The sequence below is a fragment of the Chelonus insularis genome, unplaced genomic scaffold, assembly GCF_013357705.1.
Source record: "Chelonus insularis isolate UGA/USDA-ARS -01 unplaced genomic scaffold, ASM1335770v1 contig_384_pilon, whole genome shotgun sequence".
NCBI lineage: Eukaryota > Metazoa > Arthropoda > Insecta > Hymenoptera > Braconidae > Chelonus > Chelonus insularis.
In genome coordinates, this window is record NW_023276541.1 from 408,532 (window position 1) to 432,849 (window position 24,318).

The window sequence follows — 24,318 nt, forward strand, 5'->3', positions numbered from 1 at the left end:
ATTATTGTGTACAATTATTGTATTTTCGGCTTGCCAAAACTGATGAAAGTCAATAAAATGTTGTTTAAACAATAAGAAATTTAAAAATTATATTTGTTAAATGAATTTAGCTATTTTTTGAAGTAAATAAATAATTTTCATGTTTCTTCGAGTCCTCTAAGTCATGTTACTCTACTTTAAAGATTGAACAGTAATGAGAAAAAAATATCTCAATTTACCAATGACGAAACTTAAATCGATAAAAATAGTGTTTTGATTATTTACGATGCAATATTGTCAATAGGAGGTATAGTTGGTGAAGAAGTCTAAGTTGGATTATTCTGTCACGTGCCTACCAATCGAAAATAGACATCCGCGTGTTAGTCATATCAAATGTTCATCTTGATCGACCTGTCATTCAAATACAAACTCGTCTTAGCGACATTGCCAGTAAAGTGATTGTCGAAGGTTGTTAAAATAATCATTATTATTATGATTTATTATCACTCTTAACCAGAAATAATTAATAGTCACTTTTAATTATTTTGTTCGTTAGAGTATTATTTAATTATCGTAACGTGAATATGTTATGATTATTCGGAAGGCTGGAGCAATCAGATCGTCTCGCTCAGGAACGGGTAATGAGAATTAATATAATTGCTGTAAACGCGAGTGCGAGTCCACATAAAATTAGGAAGTGCAGAAGCTATAGAAATCTAGCGAATCAGATCTTATTGGGGCCTTCGACATCCTCATCACCAATCGACGATAAAATTATTGAAGAAGAAGAGGAATACAATATGGTTGAAGATGAACTAGCAGATGAGTTAAATGGTAAATTTGTTTAATTATTTATTTTAAAAAGAAATTTTATTTGTTCATTAAATGTTCGTTTGATCATTTCCTAGCATCCCTTTCTCAACAACTAATTAGAAATGAAAGTGGAATAAATAATAGTGTTAATGAAAATAACAATAATAATAATCGTCCTATTGGTTGGCAAGTTCAAGATGACGAAGACACTAGTGACAAAGAGGATGATGATGAAGTTGAAGAGGCTAATTTAGAGTCAGAAACTAATGACGATCTGAATGTGAATAATCTTTCTTCAAGTTTATCTCATGCAGGTAAATAAATTTTTTTTAATAATTACTCAGAAACAGAGCTCTATCTTAATTGCAGCAATAAAAATCTTCTAACAGTCAGATATAAATGAAAAATGAGCAAAATATTTTCGATATTTATTTATCAAAAAAAATAGTTGTATTGATTATAATTGTTAAATTGTTCCATGCTCAGCTAGAGTAGAGAGGAGAGTTTTAAAAGTCTACTATTTAAAGAATGCCCAAGTATTTTTAAAAAAATAAAATAAAAGTTTCATTGGTTTCTAGATCCTCCAGAAATTAGAGTAACGACAGATGACGACAGTCTCATACAAATGGCTCAAGAATATCGAGGAAACTTTGACGGGTTTGCTGAAATTAATCATTTCAATACAATCGAGGAGATGCATGACTTTATAAAGAATACTTTGGAAATTTCTCCAACTTCTACTAGTGAAACAGCTTCTCACAAGCAAGAACTTTATCTTGACATTTTATTGAATGAACCACCGGAGGATCGTTTTAGACGATTGTTTGAAACAAGTAGACAGACGGTACGTCAAGTTCTTATAAGAAATGAAGATATTCTTCAAGAATTATTTGCATCAGCGAGTTTAGATAACTTTCCAAGCCCTTTGGCATCAGTAGATGATAATGAAATGAACGAAGATGATACTACACATGAAAATTCTAAGGATATTGATGTTGAGGAAAATATGAAGAGATGGTATATGATTGAAATGATTGGGCTTTGGTTGAGAATGATAACTGATGTAAAAACTTACAGAGCTGCTATCAAGTTAGCTGTTCTGATGAAGATGTGGGGTATTGAAAATAATAGATATGAAGGAATCGCTGTTCCATTGAAGTATAAATAATCAATTAAAACCAATTGTCTTCAATTCTGGCAACCTTGGTAACTAATCAAAACTAAATTAAAAAAATCATCTTGGCTATTCTCATTCTTATTGCTGAGGTAGATGATAAATTGATAAAAAATATTGTTAATAAACTTATTACATTGAAAATAAAAAAAGTTATACTGTTGTTGTTAGTTTTTATTCTTTTTTATATTCGATAATTGATATTAAGTATGAAAAACAATTAGCAATCTATGATTCAAATTATTAACATGCCTCGACAATAGTTAAAGAAATAAATAGTCGTTGCCTGACCATGAAATACTGTAGACTGCTACTACTGTCCGTTCGTCGATATTATCATTCTCTCTGTTCTGTTTCTACTTAAGGTAGTGACTTACATTCTAACTTGATGTTTTGCAATTGATTACAAAATTTTTTACAATTTATAAAAAATATCTATTAGCATCATTGAATCAAGTCGAATGTTTCAATAATTTCTTTTCATTTTTATTCAATTATTTATTTTTACTATCCATTATTAAGAAGCTTATCTTTATCTCTGTGTTATCTACCAGCGAGTATCAACAATTCTATTTACAATCAGCTTATATTCTTTACATGATTTTAGAATCGAACTATAAAAAATACAAATGTATTATTTAATCAGTCTAACAATCGATATTAAATTGTCGAGCTTATTCAATAGAACCAAATAAAAATAAAATTTCTAGAAATACTTTTCCAACTTGCACTCTCTGATCACGATTTACTCTACCTTCATTCCTCTCTCATAGAGTTCGCATCACAACAACAATTTTCCGAGCTTTGTCGATAACTTTATTAACAATTTTTTATATTTATCCATTTATTTATAATGTCATACCTCTTGAGATAAATAACTTGTTCAAATCATTCAGAAAATACTGTTTTTTTTTTATCTTTAATTATCATCTAAATTACTTTGGACAGTTGTTTTTTCAAATCGATTATTGTTTCCCACGTAAATCGCTAGTCTGGACGCCTGTTAAAGCTCAGATTGAGGATCAATGAGAGGAGAGTTTTCCACTCGATAATATAATTTTTCTACCAGAATAATTGAAAAAGGGTGAAATATATGCATGGTCAATGAGTAAATTGGTCTCTGGAGTAAAGAATAGTGGTCGCGTGTCATACACGCTGTTATTAGAGGGAAATATAGGGGAAGAAACATGCGCAAAATAGTAGTGCGCATTGGTGCAGGGAGCGGGAGGCTGACGTGTTACTATGACAGCAGTTTCGGCCTAGCAGTCCGCAATGTGACACCGTTCTTCTATTGTATATCACTGTGTTTATTATTTCATTTGACGCACGTTGTTGCATTTCAATAGACTCTAACCAGAAATTGTCTCACATCTTTTACGATTATGGTGAGTACTGCAATATGTACGTAGCACCGACTATTATAGCAAATGATGGCGCAGGGTCGATCATAGGATACGAGCTTGCGGTTATACCACCCACCGCACACGTTTCTACGAGCCCTCACTCTTGCAGGGCGCATTTGCAAATCTACCGGCTCATGTACGCCAACTATTCCGGATATATAACAAGTGTATATAGAGTTGCCTGTTCCTTATAAGCCCGGCTCAAACCTTATTTACACCTCAGATGTTGTTTGCTCCATTGGGTTATTCTGATTAATATCCGGCCGATAACCTCAAGCGTCATTTGCTACTTAGAAAGCTCTCTAAACATCAATTATTTGCCAATATATATTACGATATTATAGTTACGCGATTAGAATTTATTCGACAATGAATATTTTTATTATTGTATACTATAAAGAATTTGATGATACCTTTTAAGCAAATTTATTTTTAAAATATAAATATTCATTTATAAGTTTATTTGACTCTAATTAATTTTAAGTATTATAAAGGAAAATTTTTAATTAAATATTTCATTTTTTCAAAGTTAATTTAAAAAAAAACTTTTATTGGTTTTATTTAAACTTTAATTTGTATCTACTCGAGTGTAACTAAAGTTTCCAGGTGAATTGTTTTTATTGAAGTTAACTTTTTAGTTAGAGTATGTTAATGAATCTTGCTAAGTGTTGGTAAATTTTTTGTCAGGAGAATTCAATTTTTTTATTTTAAATCAACTGATCGGATTTAAAAATAACTTTAATATATTTCATCACTTGTAAGAAGATTATTTCAAATATTATTATTTAATATATTATTATTGCCGAATACTTGGTAGCAGATAAAGCTTTTTTATCGTTTAGAATAATTTATTTTAATGGAATAAAATTTGTTCAAATGTTTTGTATGAATAGTAATTGTAAATGATTAATAACAGAACATGGATAAATTTTATAATCCATAATTCAATCGCATTTATTAAAAGAACTTTTAAAAGCACATTTCCTTACGAATGTGTTCCAAACCAGCTTTTTAATTAAACGTGGTAAGAAAGTTATAAAAAAAATATAGCAACAATAAAATTTAGATGTATAAATAATAATTGGAAATAAAAATGTAATTTTAAAAATTATAATAAAAATCAATGAGCTCTTCTATAGAATATTAAGCTAGATATGTCACGTAAATGTAGATAATAATTAAAATTTGATCAAGTATAATTGAAACTGCAGTAGAATGTTTTTAAAAGAGCTCTAATCATTTTTAGACTGAGTCTCAACGATATAATCATATTACTGGCGGTATAAGCTAATTTTTATCAGCTAATAAAACTCTAAGTCAGCAAAAAATATTTAATCAATACTGAAATTACTAGAAAATATTTCCATAAACTAAAAAAAAAATTGTTACTTTCTTTTTAAAAATCTTGAAAAGCAATTTTAAATATAAAATAATATCTAACAAAATGTAAAGCGATTTTTTTATCAGTCAATAAAGCTTCAACTTAGCAAAATGCAATTTACTCTATGCTAATAATAATCTCCTATCCACGAATATATATCTATGTTGGTATGTATTCTACCTGCGTCTTGAAACCTTTATATATCAGCTTAAATTTATCTACTTATGAGTGAGCGATGTGACGTACTAAAAAATGCACTTTCTATCCCCATCAGTAGATATGTCTTCAACAATCCACGTAGCGAATATTAAAGAAGACATAAGTCGTTTTTCCATCTACTTTTATCCTTCTTCACTCTTAAATTCGTGACAGTAGATGACTCTCAAAGACTTGCACTTTAGTCTCGTCCCCTGTGACTCTTCATTCTTGCTTCCCTTGCGTTCAATATCATTTTCTATGGAGTCTCCATGACCGTCGAGAGACCCTCAATATTTTTTATCAAGTATAATATACCTTTGTTGATACATATGTACCATATATATACGATATTCTTTGTGTACATTCAACTGTAACTTGCAATTCAATTGCTTTCTAGAAAATCTATAAAAGATTTTACATTTCGTCGCTAAAAAGACGAAAAATAAAATAAATGTTTTGTATCGACTGAGTATGATCAAAGGAAAGGGATATACATATATATATATATATATATATATATATATTTTTAACTAGTAATTATAAAAAGAATACAATTGAACAAAAATAGATTAAAGGGGACATAGAGTTTGTGTAATCAATGCAGTTGTCCTCCTTGATCACATTGGTACGAATACATTGCATGAAAAAGGGGACAAAGACCCCATTTTATGATACAATATCTAAAGGGTTGAAGTCATAACAAAAAATAAAGACTATTCAGGGATGTTCATGAAGGAATTTTTCGGAACTAGAATTGTTTTTTATTCAACTTTTACTAGATATTATTTATAACATACTAGGATGATTGAAAAAAATTAAAAGATGAGATAGAGAATGAAATGAATGGAAATTTATTTCTGAGCAGGGTATATCTTTTTTATTCTAATAATCCAGTGAAAAAAAAATGAATAGATAACTTTAAAAAAAGAGTTCAAGCCCTGACAGTATTTTTGTTTCTGTAATCCGATCATTTTTTACATTCAACAATTTAGACGAAAAATTCAATTGTCAATTTTCTAGATAATATTGATATTTTTGAGATTCTGTAAATAATTATTTCATTTCAAATCATTTGCATATTTTTTCTCTATCTATTGATTAAATTAATGGATATTTTTAAATTGAAAAAATAAGATAGATTCCCAGAAAAAAAAACATTATCCAATAGATTGTTATTAAATCTATACTTAAGCTTGCAGAATGTAGAGAAAAATAATTTGATTTACCCAGAAGGAAGGTATCTCATTCAATAAAATTATATAACAAGAAAAGAACTGAAAGTAAAATGCCTTTAATCAAATGAATCAGCTGAGATCCATTTCATAATTTATCTCTTTATATTTGTTGTAAAGGATTTTTAATAACTATAATTATCACTAAAATGGAAATGAACTGAATCTGTAGAAAATTGAATAAAGAATCTAACGGTAAATATTAATTAAATTTAAATGAAAAAATGTTTAATTATGGCTTTAATCAATACATCCAGAATAAAATATTCAGTTATTAAAATGAATAAAGATAGTATTTTTCCTATCAATTTTAGATTAATAAAATTCATTTCGAAATTTAAAAATCAAAGAATAAAAATACTAATAATATTTAAAATGATACTTGTAAAATTTATCCATAAAATTAATAGTCTCTGCTCGTGATAGCCAAGCAATTTGCATTGATTTACATTTTGCTTGATATTGGAAGGATTTTCGATAGACTAATACACGATGAGTAAATATTTGTCAAACTCGTGCATGTTTATTGGCATTAAAATTGTCACATCGTGCACTGAATAAATGTTTGTATTATCTTAAAGAGTTTCACATGATATATTCTTTATGGATATTACTTCTTTATTATTTCTAATATTTCTGTTCTATTTTTTATAATAAAATAAATATTTATTAAAGAAAAGGAAAAGAATAATATTTTTTAAAGAACGTAAAAAGTATTGTGATAAAGAATCTTCAATGATCCGATTGATTGGCTGTGATCAGTTATTTGCATTGTGCTCATATTTCGCATCGAATTTCCCTAGGGATTAAAGTCTAAATGTACTAACGTCAAGATCCATGCATTTTTCCATATATAATTATAAAATATCATGTGAGTAAATTTAAAAAATTTTTGTGCAATATGTATTAAGCGACGAATTGTTGATTGGTTGATGAAGTAATCGGCTTTACTGAGGTAAAATTTATTCAACATGACAATTCTAAATGTTTGCAGAGTTTGTAAATATATAGATATTTGCATAGTATGATTTACAAAAATCAATTGAAAATTTACAGGATTTTTTTTAAACATCGTTGATTATTGATCATAGACTAATTCATTTATTATTTCGAAATCTATATATCGTGTGCTCTAGATTTTGTTGATGTGGTCATTTAATTTATTATATTATGTTTATACTCGGTTTCTATTCACAAATAAAAATAATAAAGAAATTTTTTCGATTTAAAAATCATCGAAAGGTTTATGAATAAATTACTTATTTTCTCACTAATTTTTTTACATTTTTATAAAACTATTTCTTATTGAATTTATGTTTTCAAAGTAAAATATTTTCTATCAACATATAGACACGGTGACAAGAAGTTCGAATAAATTATAACTTTTCGACTTGAAACTTTTTTGATCTGAGAATTTATTTTCTTATCAAAACTCGTGACACATTAATAGGACAAAAAAATGTTATTCTATTTTATTTTGTATTTGAACTTTCAGATAAATTAGATGATTCAAAGTAAACTAAATGTATATTTAAACTCACTTCGAAACTATTGAAAATGAATTTAAGAAATGTATTTCAAGACTCATTTTTCTTGTCTAAGAGGCTAGAGACAAGCGAAGAAGACTAAGTGTGAAGTAGAAAAAGCTTGGTGCTGATTAGTCTGTAGACTACTAGAGACTAGACAGTCTGATAAATGTAAAATGTAAAAATTCGAATAATTAAAAAAAGATGAACTAAAAGCAGTGTAAAAATTATCCAGTGAAAAAATAATTACTTAGATTATTTGTCATTTATTTCATTACTAAATTACAATTAATAATTATTATACTGCAGTATAAAAATTTAATTTACTGCTGTTAGAATTATTCTGAATTCCATTTCAATCGAAGAATAAACTGTTTTTCTAAAAAAATATTCTGTTGCTGCAATAGATGAGAGATTGGTACCTGTATTAGTGTAAATATCTACAAAAATATCTATAAATCATGAAAAATTTGATACTTGAAAAAATTAAATTATTCAAACAGATTTTAGTTGACATACAATGAAGGATGTCCAAGAGGTGACTAATGAACTTTGAGTGGCTTTAAAAACTTCAAAATAACATAGATAAACAGACATAAAAAATTATTATGCTGTCAACTTTATAAAATTTTTTGATATTTCTAAACAATGATTGTAAAGTTTTTCAACTTCTGACAATTTTTTCTACAAAAGTACCATTGATTGAGTAGAATATAAGTATCACGATTAACGACAAACTAACATCCGTCTCGAGAAAGTTGGCTGTGCTTCATGTACTTTGTGTATTAATAGACGAAAGCTTGCAGAGAAGAGTTGAAGAGAAAATATGAAGATAGTAGGGGTAATAGTCAGGGTCGATGCTCGTGAATTGTTAATTTAATCCTGAAGAAAATGGGCTATAATTCTGGGTAAAGGAAAAAGAAAAACAAAAGAATAAAAAAATCGTAAAATTTGTAATTTATTCTTAGAATTTGACTGCAGTGTAAAAAAAAAATAAAACACAAGTGATATAAATTGGTGCTTTACTTACTAGAGCTTTTTGCTTGGATTTATTTTTTACTTGCTTTACTTAACTAGTTTCTTTTTTTTTTTGTTCCTCTCTAATTCAAAGAAACTTGGACAGTGATACGAAGGTTGAGGCCAAACCAACGTACGAAAAAGAAGGAGGTGAGGTAGAGATAGTTAACAAGCAAAGTTTCGAAATGGTCGACACGGCTGTTGGAACATAGTTTGTAGACGAAAGCATCAAGATTGAACGTCGAATCGCACTTTCATGAAATTATTTTTCCCCTTCCTTCAATACCATATGACTGACCTATACATTTATCTAACATTTTTAAACTCAACCCCTTGTGCACTTTTATTAATCAAGCAAAAAGTATTTTAAATATAACTTGAACGACGAATAAAATTCCTTCTGTTCATATCAGTATTCAAATTGGATATAGAAAAGATAGAGAAATATGTTGAGAATGTTGTGTATTAAAGTTCCGAGAAAAAAGTTTGATTAAACTATTAAAATATTTCATTACTTTTTGTTTAGAGTTGGAATAATTTTAGAACTATAATTAACCTCTTGATATTTATAAGCTGAACTATTTTTAACAAAAATGCATGTTAAGGAAGCTATTACAAATCCTTAGGGTGGTAGAAATTCATCTAAATTACGGTAATTAATAATTGAAGTTTACTTGGGGCATTTTCATACTCAATGTGATTTTTTCTATGACACTTTAATGCTTTTATTGATATATGATATTTGGTAATGTTGGGAAATAAAAATTTAGAAAAAAGAAAAAAATGCTGCAGTGTTTTATTTTTATTCGCACGAACAGAACTAACTATTTATCGAGATAAACATGTTCTAGAATAAATCAAAAATAAATTACAGCCAATGCATTATCGATAAACCTCTTAAGGTAAATGGAAAGCACGTAAAAGTGGGAATTTCAAATCAAGTTTTTTAAATAATAAATAAAGCAACTGTTTTACTTTTTATTCTCTTTCTTTTTTTATGTAATAAGTCAAACTATAAAATACTATTTAATTAGTTTAAAATTATTTTGCTATGGACATGAAATTTATTAAAAGAAAGTTTAACAATAAATATTCCTTTTTTTATTAATATTTCAAGTAAAATTGCTAAAAAACTTGTTGTAATCGATGAAAAACTTAAAAATGCAAATGTGAAATAAACTAAGTTCAAGTTTTATAACATTAATTACACTGAAAATTTATATTTAGCCTTTGTACTTAATTATTTGCACAGAAACTATTCAGAAAAACAGCAAAGAAAATCATTTAAAAGTGACTGAAGTTCCTTTGAACCGGGGTATAAATAAATAAATAAACAAAAAATATTCAACAATTTTCATTCCAAGTAAGATACCTTTGTTCACATTAACAATATAAAAATACTCTAAATGTATTCTTCAAAAGACACTTTAAACACAAGTATACAAGAGAATTGTTAAACAATAGAGATAAAATAAAGACCATCTATAAATAAACAAACGTTGAAACTGTCAGAAATTCTTTTAGTGTAGTCGTGAAATTCAACACATAATTAATAAGCAGAGGAAAACATTTTAATTAAACCACGAGGAATTTCTGGATGCATTAATCACTTTGGATTTCTCCCATATTTTCGTTGACCTGTATGTCTATTAGGTTCACACTACCAAGGTCATACGAAATTATTTCTCATATCCTTTTCATCATGTGTCTAACGGGTTTTCACTTCATTTAATGTCTCAAGTATTATTTAAACCTTCCATATACACTTGTCTTCATATAATCCACCCTTTTATTATGTAAGTTATTCATAGCAAAGGTTATAAAGTCCCGCATTTATTCAGAAATATCATCAGAATACTACGGGGATACTTTTTACATTCAATTTTTTCCTAGAGAAATTTAAAAATTGAATACGAACCAAGCGAGAAAATATGGCAATATAAAGGACATGAGAAGAAGAGATGATATACGTTGAGGATAATACTTGTATATTTGTGTTACACACATAGCTAAAATATATGTATATAATGATGTTGCAGATATACATCCAAGTATTTGTGCAAAATAGTACTCGTTACACAAAACTCATTAACAAAAATAGAATGTAGAAACTGTCACTTCTGTACATTTTCATTTTACATATGGAATTAAAAGGGGTTGAGAGAAATGTTGAGTATGATAAGAAATAAAAGGATCTGGCAAATGCACTCAAACTCTCTTCACTATACCAAGTAAATTTGAGACTTAGATATTCACTCATAAGAGAAAATGATTAATCTTTCAACTAAAATTGCATCTTCCATCATAGAAAATATTAATCAACAACTTAAAGAAAATTATTATCAAAAATTTTATTTATTTACCATCATTTGGAATAATAAATTTGATGTAATTATACAATTAAAATTATTGTTACATTTTGATAACCTTCAGCCACATGCTGTCTTACTCCATGCTCGATTTTATACCACCGTAACATCGATGCGCTTTCTTATTATAAAATACGTTATAGCACAGTTGGTGCTCTTCCTCTAGCATCGATTTTACGAATAGCTACCTATCCTAGTCTTAGTTAAGGGTGGAAATACAACACTCTAGGGTTGCTCGCGTTTGGGATAACTATGAACGTATACAAAGTGCTTTCAGAGCTTCGTTAGAATTCTCTGAACGTGATGGGAATATTTCTAATGATTGTGTATACATTGGTTACGTAGCATCAACCCTTCCTGTACCGTCTCACCTATCAAAGCAGCACGAAACTGCCAACTTTATGGCCGTCATGCAGGTTAGATTCTTGATAATAAACATGTACATGATATTCATGTTGATAGGTGAGATATTGTTTCATTGTTTGTTAACTATTATCAGTTCTAGAGGAAATTATGTTGACTTGATGAATGAATACATCAACTAGAATTAAATTGAGGTCATATTAAGTATATTACATTCATTTATATATGGATGAAGTAGAAAAGGAAATTTTTCATTTTATTTTTATGTTAGCAATGAACCAGAATTGAATGTAGAGAAATCATTCTTGAACAGTTATAGGTATGTCTAGGAAGGTATTGATTGAAGAGTAAAATGGTGAATGTGTTTTTTACTTCTGTATTTATGTTTGAGAGAAAGTTATTGTGAATGCTTCAGAAATTGAAAGTGAAGTTTTTATAGAAACTTCATAATTCAAGGTTTCTAGAGCATCATTGAAGAGTCTAAAAACATTTCAAAAAGTGTATGCCTGTACTAGATTAAAGATGAATTTATCACATAGTTGGAGATGGAAGTATTCAGGTCTGAAAAAAATTCCTCTGCACAAGTTGCTCTTGAATGATGATGTATTTGACTTCTGTCAGAGCAAAAACAAGTGGATTAATGTAACCAACATGAAAACAATTTTTATACAAAATTTAAATCACATGTTTAATCATACTGAATATACAAGTAGTACAAAGTACTAGGGTGCTGATTAATTTAGTTGGAAGTCTTCAGGCAATGATTAGTTGTAGATTTTATACAATCACAAAAGAACATAGTAACGATGGTGAATTAATTTCATTAAAGCAAATATTGATTATTTTTAATATTTTCAATCATAATTAAATCGATAATTACTCCACAGATATCATCACTTACATTTACGTAAATTATTAAACTTCAACAATATACTATAATATTTTTACATTGATATTTTATTTTTATTACTTTATATTATATTGTGATATTATTTGGAGTAAATTTTCTCTGATGCTTGGTTACATACTAAGAGATATTGTAACAGTTTGCATTTTCATTACTATTTATTCAACTGAGTACAATTTCAATAATAATACCTCTAGGATCTTAATGCTCTACAATTCACATACTATAGGTCAAAATATAAACTAACGTATTATTATGTTATTATTGTAGATAAAAATATGAAATGGTCAAATGAATAATCTGATTTTAAAAATTTAAAGTTATTACTTTAATTTTCATATAATTAAGTTTTCTTGGAAAATAATACATGCTACTGGCAGGTTAACCTTGGCAAGTTTAGACATTGAAAAATTTCTTTAATCCTTTTTATTTATTCTAGACCAAAGCCAGGCAAATTGGGTCTTTTGATTCCCAAGAGTTTCCCCGGTAAATGATTCTTGTTTACTTGCATTCATCAATGCTTATAGAGAGATTTAACATTTAGATTTCTGATAAGTCATTTGGTCTGGCTTTATTCTAAACCATTATTTCTACACGTTTTTATGCCAAGTTGGTGACAAAGCCCTTTCTCAGGTATTGTTTAAAGTTAAATAATTTCTCTTCAGTTTAACCTTCAGGGTATTCTATACTTTATTGCCAGTTTGACTTTTTAATTTTCCTTTCAGATGATGTATGTCTCTGACTTTATGGATTCACAAATCATAGTAAAATAGGTAGTTGAGTTGTCTCCGTTATAGCTCATAGAAAATTACATTGTCCATGAAATCGTCACCAGTAGACCACTTATTAATTAAGAAATTTTTAATGACAAAAGAAAAAAATTATTACGGCATAACTATGAAAGCAGACTATTAGATTTGAACCTTAGATGTTTCTGTAGTTAGTTTGAAATTTTTTTAGTTTTAAAAAATTCCAATATGAAATAAAAAAAAAATTATTTAGCAATAATTGATAAGCTTTGTATGTCAAAAAGTAAACGAAGGGAAAATTTTATAATTATATTAAAAAAAATATTCTGTTACAATAGATGAAATGATGCTATTTCATTCTCAGTGAACGTTATGACAGACAGCAGGATATTTATTTTTATGTAAATATCTATTCAATAACTAAAAACTTTTTTTTACAAAAAAAAAATTTACTGAAAACAATTTGTTAATTAAATAATGACGTTTTTATCAATATTAGAAAATGAATAAAAATAAAAGAAATATATTTTATTATTAAATAATAAATACTTGAAATTTCAACTACAATTATTCAATAAATATTGAAGTTAAATTAATTTATTCTTAAATAAAATAAAGTTTAGTTTTAATCGGAAACAAAATACATCAACATACAATGAAAAATATTTAGTGGGAAGTAATTTAGCTTATATGCGCGGACGTTTATCGTGTAGTTTCATTCACCCTCTTGTTTTCCTTTCTCTCTCACATGCATCCCTGAATCAACGCTAACGACCGTTCTTTATGGAGGTCTACGTCCCCGCGTGATAGGAGCATTGCAAATTGCACCAATCCATTGTCCTCTATCGTCTAGGAAATATTGCGTATTTAATTTACAATGAATTGTGGTCATGAAAAAAGATGATTTTTTTTCTAAAGATAGCAAACAGTGAAGGGAATGAAAATAAATAAAATTAGAGGGAAAGCTACTTAGATTTTTAGTCTTGAATTCAACGAATGACAATGAATTAATGTAGGAGAAAAAATGTCTTGAAAGCATCCAAGAGATCTAGCTAATTTTGAAGGTGAGATTCTCTTGTACCGGACGGAAGGAACGTTACTCTCTCACTCGATGTGCTCTCAGAACAATAGCAGTGTGCACATATAGGTAATACGAGTATATATGTGTAGGTGTATACTGCAATGGAATATTTGCAAAGTCTCATTCGCTTGTTTCAAGAGAATGTGAGAGCACCACTTGCTTTCCTCGATTTCGGTGATCATCCTGTTGAAATTTCCCATGTGAATTGCAATCTCTTCAGCTTTAGAATTGCAGTTTGTGGTGCAATGAATAAATACTATTCCAAATTGAATATTTCCTGCAAAAATACCCTCTCTAATAATGTTATGTTAATTTGTTGAGATTTCATTGGATTTCTTTTTTATTTTAAATAAATAACATCTCTTTGCTCTTTTGTTGAAAGAAAGAGACGAAAATTTTTTAAAGAAAATGCAAATGTTAAAAATAAATTTATTTTCTTTATGAATTTTTTCCATTGTCTTTATTCAAGTTGGAAATGATGCTTTCTAGTTGAATTGAGCATTCAATATTCAACATTAAATAAATTAAGCAAGACAAAAGCGAAGTTAATCTTGCTTTTGATCTAATTGGCTTACTCAATCGTTATTATTAAGTTACAAAGACCCCTTACTTTAAAGAGATATAATTTATCAAAAAAGTGGAATCATTTTGTGAAGAAGACTAATAATTTGCTTTATTTGCAATAGTTGGTATCAAAGTAATTTATATCAATATGTAGTTAATTTTACTTTTTTAATAAGAGAAATATTCTTAGACAAAGCGATTATGTAAGTTTTACGGCTTTATTCATCCTATGTCTTATAAAAAATAGCTTCTTAAACTTATTTCATAAGAAATCACTTTAATTAAACTATATAACATTGGACTAAAATTTTTTTTCCATATTTACCCTTATCTAGGAAAAATTTATAGACTATAAAAAGTGGATTTAATAATTTAAAGAAATGTTCAGTTAAAAAAGATTACCGAAGACTTAGTTTAAATAAGTAATATTACGTAGAAAATTAATTTCTCATTGTAAAACATTGTTTTATCCATCACGCAAAGTGAACACGTTGAATTGATTTATATCAATAGAGAGATTTCATGAAATGAATCCTAATAAAATAATGGCAAGTAAATTTTAATATTCATAGAAAACTGTCACATAAAAGTCCTTTTCTATATCTTGATGAATATGACAAGTGAAAAATACAATTTCCTCTCAGAAAATATATAGTTGAGTGATTGCTTCTCATTTCTCTTCGTTGACAAAGCTTTCATTCCCGACCTTTCTCTCGTCGTGTACTTTTTTCACCCTTCTCGGTTATATACCATCTATACAATGATTTCGGACGAGTGATTTTTCGTATATAAGATACAACAACAGAAATAACCGTGGAGTGTTGAAATACTTTCTTGCTACTTCACGTCTCGCAATTTTCATTTTATATTTATTTTTCTATCCTGCAGTATTGCAGAAAAAAAAAACAATTTAATGCAGAGCAAAGAATCAAGTTTCTTTTTTTTCTAACTGTATATATATTTATTTATCAATCTAATTTAAGTTATAAATAGAAATTGTTTTTTTTTAGATTTTAAAATTACACTTGAAGAAAAAATTATATGAGAATCATAATTAGCTTCATATGACTTCAGTATTAAATTAGTTTATTTAAAAAGTTGAAATTAATTAAGTTTTATTAATTTTTCATCAAAGGTTTTTCCTCAGCTCTTTATTTTATTTCACCAATTCAATTTCTCTATTAAATCTAATTATTTAACAAAGTTTTTACATCCATCAAGGCAGTGAGTCAGAGATATTTAATTAATATTACCCGACTGAAAATGCAATGAGCTTTTATGTGGCCTTCAATTACAACTTTCTATTAAATTAAACGGTTTAAGGGTTAGAGTAGCTTTTAGATAGGTTTGTAATGAAACAGTTGAAAGAAAAAACTAAACAAAAAAGACAAAGTAACATGGAAAAAAAATCAAAAAATTTTGAAGCACACAACGAGGTTGCACACGAAAAATAAAGAGTAATGGGTCGTACTTTAGTACGTGCAACCAAGAGCCTGGGGCTAGCGAAAGCAAGTAAAGTGCCTCAGAACAGTTTTCAGCAAACTCTGTTGTGGTGTAAGTATTTCACAAATATATATCTATATATCAATATCAGTATATACATAAACTTGCTAGCGGTTTAAAGTCTCCAATGGAAGACCCATGTCGTGATCTCTTGTAAAGTTCCTTTTGCCTCGAGGTTTACCCATTTCGGAACAAATTTAGATATATCCTCTCTTAGGTGATCCATCTTGAAAATATAACACGAAAAAATATTCTACTGAAACTACATACTGAATTAGTTGGATAAATGTTTTTTTCTACACTTAGGATATTTAAAAAACCATTTTTTTTATTAGATCTACAGCAGAGAGATGAATAATTAAATAGTAGATTATTTAAAATATAAATATTTAATTAAAAAGTTTAGTGAGATTTGATCAACCTTATAAGTTTGCACTATTAACTGTTTAAGGTACTTTTAAGGAGATTTTCGTATCTTGCCTACCAATCAACTTATCTGTAAATTGTCAGGTGTCTAATTAAAATTTTATTGACAAAAAAATGATAAACTGTCGACTTGATAAATAAATAACTTGATTGATTTTGGAAGAATTTACAATATCACCTTCGATTAGATGAGAAAGATGTTTTTTTATTTTTCATTCTATTTCAAATTAATAAAAGGAAATATTGTTGGAAGAGAATTATTAGTAAATACACATAATCGTAATATTGAATTAATTTACTTAAGTACTTGTAACATTACTGAGAACATAACCGTAGGTTTTACTGTAGTGTAATTATTATTTTATTACATCTGTTATTTCAATAAGTTACTTTTTTTTAAATTTTTCACTCTATTTTCTGTAGTTTTTCAGAAAAAACTATTCAACATAAAAAAAATTTCAATAAAAATGCACATTTTTCCATCTACTAGATGCTTCTATGAATATTCAAGCTGAGAAACAGTTAAAAAATTTTCAGTAAAAATTCATCAAGTTAAAAAAAAATGACAAGCAACATAAAATAAAAGTAGAGTAATTTTTTTAAATGATTAAAAATTATCTTCCAACTCCACATGCCTTTATTTAGTCTGCACTTGACTTTTAGGACAAAAATCCTCCTCTTAAGAAAAATATTAAAAATGAAAGATTTACAAATAATCCCCTTAGGAGTTTTATGAATATTTAAATCAAAGCAAAGTCAGGAATAATTTCACGTAGAATTTTCACTTACATAACAATCTCTGAAAAAAAATTGACTCGTGACAAAAAAAATAGCAACAAAAAATAATAAGAAAAGAAATGAAGAGAAAAATGAGAGGAAATAGAATCTGACGTGAACAGATGTTGGGGTGAGATCAAATAGTGATATCAAAAATAAGAAAGAATGTGAAAAGAGTGTTAATTAAAAAGTGAGAAAATAGTAAAGAATGAGTGGGCAGAAAATGCACAGAGAATAAATGCAAAATAATTGTAAAATATGATTAACTGTCATGGGAATACTCACTTATCAATAAAATCTTAGACTCTTACTAGAAAAACATCAACAAAATAATGTGATTCGCAGTAAACAAAGTCGTGACACGGAAACCGAACAATTTGTCGATAAGATGATAGGGACTTTTTTCACCATCCAACTGCATGTGTTCGCTTTTAATAATTCTTTTCGTATATTGCCTCTTGCAATCGATACCATCTAAGTACAATCATCATTAAATATTTCCTTGGTGTATCTACGTTTATAAACAAGAACGATATTTTTAATGCTTTAAAAAAAAAACAGTTTTTATGATAAATCATCTCATATTCACTCCATTAATAAATAACTCTTATTTTGTTTCATCTACCACACCAAACAACATTCATATCTCTGAAACACTTTTGATGGAGAAAAATGAATAATTCTGTTGATGCTAAGATATTCTGGTCACAATTACTTGGAAAACGATAAAACAGGATTAATTATTTTAAATAGATATTGATAAATTGATTGAGTTTAGTCTAGACTGTAATTTATTTATGGTTTTACAATGCATTCAATTTATCAGAATGTGCTATTAAAGATTTGACAATTGTCAGCTGAATAAATGATAATAAAATAATTGACTTAGGTTAAAAAGCTATTGATATTTCTTTTCTAAATTTGAGTTCATATGGCAAAAATAATATGCATGACCAAGTTAACATTTGATCAATAATCTCGTCCCTTTCCCAAATTTAAGATTTACCTTTGAGTCATTTGGTCACGCGAACTAGACATTTACGTTTCTAATAATGTAGAGGTCTTTGGATCATGGAGATGATTATTTAAATACAAGCTTTGACTTATATTATATTGATCATTTGAAGATTTTGAATTTAATCGACTTTCAAATATAAAGTTTAATTTTAAAATAATATTTCTTTACACATGTATCTTTTTTTATTCCAATTATTTTCCTCTTACTTTAATATTAAAAAAAAATTTCTCTTTAAAATTAATTATTAGGATAATTAATGTCTATGTACATTAAAATGCTAGTTCTATTATATTAATTAAAGTAATTAACTTTATAGTTATTTAAACGTTTAAATTTTATCCCAAAAGTATTTCACATCTACTTACTGAAGCTACATAAAAATGTCTAGTATTTTCATAAATTGAATTTCAAGCATTTTGAAATATTTAGTGTTATTTTAGAATCATTTATCTTATAGGGAAAAAATTCCCTTGAGCATGAGGTCAATGCGAAAACCGACGCCCTGCGGCAATGAGGGACTCTCAAAGCGCACGTGCAAAATCTGTGTCACTTAAATGTCCTAGTAGATGCCCCATAAATATCAAAGTGAAATTCGATCGAAATTGATAGAAAAAAATATGAATTTAATTCAATCCTTAATGTATATGAATTTGAATAAATTATACTGAAACAAAAACTAGCAATAATAAAAATGAAAATTACAAAAAAAAGGTGAAGAATGAGGGATAAAAGACTGATAATGTACATTGATAGTAATACTGATAACCCCAATAAGATCACGCGAACGTGTGGTGTCAACTGGAAAATCTATCTGCAATGACAAGGACTTGGGGGTTGAACGTTGACTCAAGGCGAAATTGAACAAAATTGGAAGCGTCCGTGGACAATTATTTCAACAGAAATGCCCTCACCGAAGACAGTTATTATTCAGTAAATACAATCTCTAATTGTTTGCTCTCACGAAAATTTTTATTTCATTACTTCTTTTAAATTGATTTTCGCGCTTGTTACGATTTATTTTCTCTTGAAATTTTTTTTTTAATTAAACTCATGTTCGCGTTTGGAAGGAAATATTTATCCTGCCATTCAAATATTTGAATTTTACTAAGAACTTTAGATTTCATATTTTTGATATCAAGAGAGACAGTTTTATTCTTCGAAGCGTAAAGTAAAGTTTCTTTGCATTACCCTAAGTATAAATTTGACAGTAAAAATGCAGTCAAAGTATTTTTATAATATAAATATCATTCTAGAAGCATGCTTTGCAAGTGCATCATACAAAATTGTGTATTTGAGAAAAATGAAAATGCTTTATATCAACTAATGTTGTTGCATTGAAAAAGATTATTGATTTTATTTCTTAAATTGAGTTACTTTTAACATTTTATATACAGATGTCAGGGCTCTAGAAGGAGGAAGATTCATCTTAGAAATAAAAAACAGATAATGATAATGGATATTATCACTGATCACATCAATTAATCAATAAGACTTAATGATTTATTTTTGTTATAAGTTAATAACAGCTTTCCGCTATCATTTCATTTATCAATTGATCATCTGATGGATTTTAAATTATATTTATTTGTTAGCTAGACCTTTAATTCAAACGAAAAAGAACTTATTAAATTAATGAGACACTGTTCCAATATACGTAGAAGGTTTAGTCGACCCAAAATCCCTCAATTCAAATATTAGCTTTGACTTAAATCTTTTTTTTCATACTGTACAAGCTACAACTAGGGGTCTATCTTGATCCTTTGTAACAATGTAACGTTGGAAAAACAATAAAACTAAACTATCAACCAAATAAATATTTTTTAGAGCCAGGTGTCCAGAGATAAATCATTCTGATTTTTTATTGCAACAGAGAAAAAAAAAACAATTACTTTCATAGACTTTCAAACCCGTCTAACACTGTAGAGCAATTTTTTTTTTTGTTGATGTACTATTTTTTTAGAATTTATTTACTCTTGAAAATTGTTAAAAACCTTTCAGCCTCCAATTCCTGAAGGTGATAAAAGGTTCTAAATTTTCTAAATACATTAAATAAAACATTACAATAATTTTCAATAAAAAGCAATGATTTCTATAAATATGTCACTTAAAATCTCTTGGACAATAAACAGCATATCTATATTCTTATTAAATTATTGCTTTTGTTCGAGTTCACTTGGCATTTCTATCTCGATCCTCCGCTATTCCCTAGTGCATGAGACACTAGTCGCATTGAGGAAATTTGATGAAAGATCTTTACGGAAATGTATCCAGCAGGATTCTCTAGTTTTAACACTCCAGATGACAATCCATACCACGTGATTGCTGCACGTGAAGTTAACCGTAGAACAACGATTGGTCGAGTAAAAGCCGGTTGGTGTGCCAGATGTGCTAGATGGAGGGGCGTTCTGCATGAGCGTGCATCATCAGGACTATCGTGTTGGTGCTCTTATTCAGTACTGAACCAACGCGGTTGGCATCGTTTCATCTTGTGGTGCTAGCTCTAAATAATTGATCTACTATGCAAATTGTACCCTTAAAGAATTTTCAACAGTGCAAAAACTCATAAAGACGGAAATATTTACGTACATAATAACGAATATTTTTTTTCAAGCCTTTGATTTTGATGTTTTTTTTTCTCTGTGTAAAAATTGCTATGAACAAATTTACAAAAAGGAAGTTGATTATGTTGAGATGAAACAAGTAGAAGTAGATTAAGTGTTTATGATATAGACATAATGATGCATTAAGTTCAGCTAACGTTGCTGTTTTATTAAAACATTTTAAAGCATGTGAGAATTTCAAAAACACACACACACACATAAAAATATAATAAATATGGTCTACAGTCGTAATGCATTTAAGTGGTTTGTGTTATTTCGTGACAGAGTAACCAAGTGTTTGACCATTTGAAAGATCGTTTTATGCATTCATCCAACGTGTTTTGAATTCTCTTTTTCGTTATGCTACAATAGTAATATGAGAGAGAAACAAAATAGGACGATGCAACAAAACACATTCGGCAGAAAATTATTGATGACAAAGACAGTTTTGTGAGTACGAGTCTTTTGAGGAATTAATTTCTCAATTTGTTAGTCTGTGAAGTTTCTATTGACGCGAACTTGGTACTATTGGATTTACTACGAAATGAAAAACGTGCAAATAAAGATTTTAATGCTTTCAAATAGTCTGGTGAATTTGATGAATTGTATTGATAAACTTCAATATAACAAAAATCAGCCCTTGGATAAATAGTAGGTAATTTTTATTGTTTTTTTTATGCTGATAGTCTGATTCTAATTTTCATTCATGTTACTAGTCTTTGTAATAGCCCTTATCAATGTTATCTGGTAAAAGTAGAACCTCATTTTGTAAATTATTCATCAATAGTTGAAAAGTTTGTAAAGAGATAAACTGCACTGATGAATTGCTGCAAATTGATCAATTATTCAAATAGGTCTTTATGAACGTAATAATTTTTGTAAAAGAACAGCATATGTTTTTATTTTTATAGCTCCAAAATGAATAAACAATTGACAAAATTTGTTTGCCGACCATTCAAAAATTTCAATTAAATTATTTATTAATCTATTGATACATTCAAAAAAAAATTTAATTTTTTTGTTCAGAAATTTTTTCCGGTTTTTTTTATTCGAAAATTTTTAATCAACTGAATAGGATATTAATATTAATTGTAAGTGAATATTATTTTAGGTTATAAAAATTGAATTTATTTAAAGTTGAGACCTTTTTATTTTTTTATTAATATAAAAAAGATTTATTTAACTTAAGGTAGGAGAGAGTATATATAAAATGTTAATGAGCTTTTAAACCAAAGTATATTCAACTGCGAAAATATTTAAGCAGAAATTTAATTATTTTTTTTTCGTACATATTTATGAAATAAAATTATGTGCAGAAATTTCTGTCATTTTGCATTTCTATTTAGAAGAGATATATACCACTCTTGAATATTTAGAATTATTATTATTATATATGTTAGTTTCGTGAATAAATATAAAATATACAAAATTGTGCAAAATACCAGAAACCATTCTTTAGATTTTTAATATTAATATTTATTAAAAATTTAACTCTAATTTTTTGCAAACATAGAGTTTCTTATTTTGAAAAAAATATCCAATAAAAAGAACTTTTAGAGTTATTTGAATAAAACGTATTGTAGCTTTTTTGAAACGTTAATTGGTTTTCTACAAAGCGAATGGACCAATAAATAAATATTTTTGCTTGATGATCAAAACTTTGAAAAACCAATATTTCATACTCTTTTAATTATTTAGAAAAAATCTAGAATACAAATAAATATTACAAAATCAAATATTTAAAAAATATTTTAAAATAAATAACTTGAAATAATTGAAAAAATTCTTCTCCAAACGTCAGAAAGTGTACAAATAAAGATATATTTCCTTTTCCATCACTCGAATAAATTTTAAAAAAAATTCTCTTCGGTATTTTTTTTAGCCATGCTCGAAAGGCACAAAACATTTTAAAAATTAATTTTTCTTCAGAAAAAGAAAAATACATAGTGAATATCATTGCGATTTAGACATTTTACAACTAAACTAAAATACAAAGAAATCAACTACGATAGAAAAATTGCAATGCATACACATCTATCAATAGTATCATCACTAAAAGTAACCTATATTTGTAAATTTACATAACTAAATTCCACATAGAATTTGCAACCGATAGCATGTGAAGGAATTATTAAAGACATGTCGTAGAGATAAAAACAACAGTAGAGGCAATGTGAAAACTAAAAAAATTGAATAAAGAAAAATTCAAAATTTATTCAAGATAGAATTATTGAATCTTGAATACATAAGCTGTAAAAGCCGATTACTAGTTTCAATGTGATACGCATAAGAGAATGTATTTGAAGCGCTTGGTGTACTCGTGAGTAGGCAAACCTGATGACGATTACGATGTGGTCCATGCGGCTTTGCGGTTTCTACTCATTTATGCGTATACTAGATATGCCATTTATGTTTATACGCTAGGTAAGCGAGTAACATCATGAGAATACATTACTAGAACCGATTGAGAGATTTTGTCATGTGATTCTGCACACAATAATCATCATTTACATGCAATCATTATATTTGAAAAAAAATAAAATCATTCAAATCAAACCATTTGGACAATTATGCCTACCGGAAAAACATCATTTCCATGTAATACTCTAGCATTTATTGCCTCAATTGTGATAGATGTTATTTTTCGAACGAGAAAAAACGACTTTAAAAAGGTACAACGACTATGAATTCTTATTCATGGATCGCTGTTTCGATACTGAGATTTTATTGAGCTTCAGGCAATTGTGAAATGTACTAAAAAAGCTTTTCTTTTAACAGCTCTAAGAACATTTCAAACTATTTATTTTATTTTATCTTCAGATACGAATATATATATATATATATATATATATATTGTTACGCCGTGACTACCTCACACCATACGTGTATTTAATTTTTGCTGACTGTAATATTATTACGCCTGTGTCTCGAGACTCATGGCAACTCTCTTACTTATTTTTCTCAAGCGCAGTAACACATTAGTAGCACTACTTTTGTATTTTGATATTTTTTCATCTTTGTTATTCAGGCAGTCGACAGGAAACTATCATTGAAGTAGAAACAGAAATAAATAAAGTTTTCTCGATTCATGTGAAGAATAAGAATCAGAATATTGTCAATAAGTTTAGAATATTCAGTAATAAATAGAAGTGATTAATTAACTGTACTGTTGTTAACTATAATTTTAGTGCTAAACATTTAAGTGTAATTAATATTAAAAGTGACAATAAATTTGTGA

General features: G+C 27.8%; 1 protein-coding gene across 3 annotated transcripts; it reads left to right on the forward strand.

The window, feature by feature from the left end:
* Positions 1-332: 332 nt before the first annotated feature.
* Positions 333-2,129, forward strand: LOC118067471 (dual specificity protein kinase splB-like). 3 transcript variants are annotated; one of them, XM_035084207.1, is made up of 4 exons: positions 333-447; positions 536-813; positions 888-1,106; positions 1,371-2,129. In XM_035084207.1, exons 2-4 carry the CDS (start codon positions 621-623, stop codon positions 1,958-1,960), a joined length of 1,002 nt encoding a protein of 333 aa, XP_034940098.1. In that variant the 5' UTR covers positions 333-447; positions 536-620; the 3' UTR covers positions 1,961-2,129. The 3 variants fall into 3 exon arrangements, with proteins under 3 accessions (XP_034940098.1, XP_034940100.1, XP_034940099.1); XM_035084209.1 differs by having other exon boundaries at positions 984-1,106; XM_035084208.1 differs by having other exon boundaries at positions 390-447; positions 584-813.
* The last annotated feature ends 22,189 nt before the right edge of the window (positions 2,130-24,318 follow it).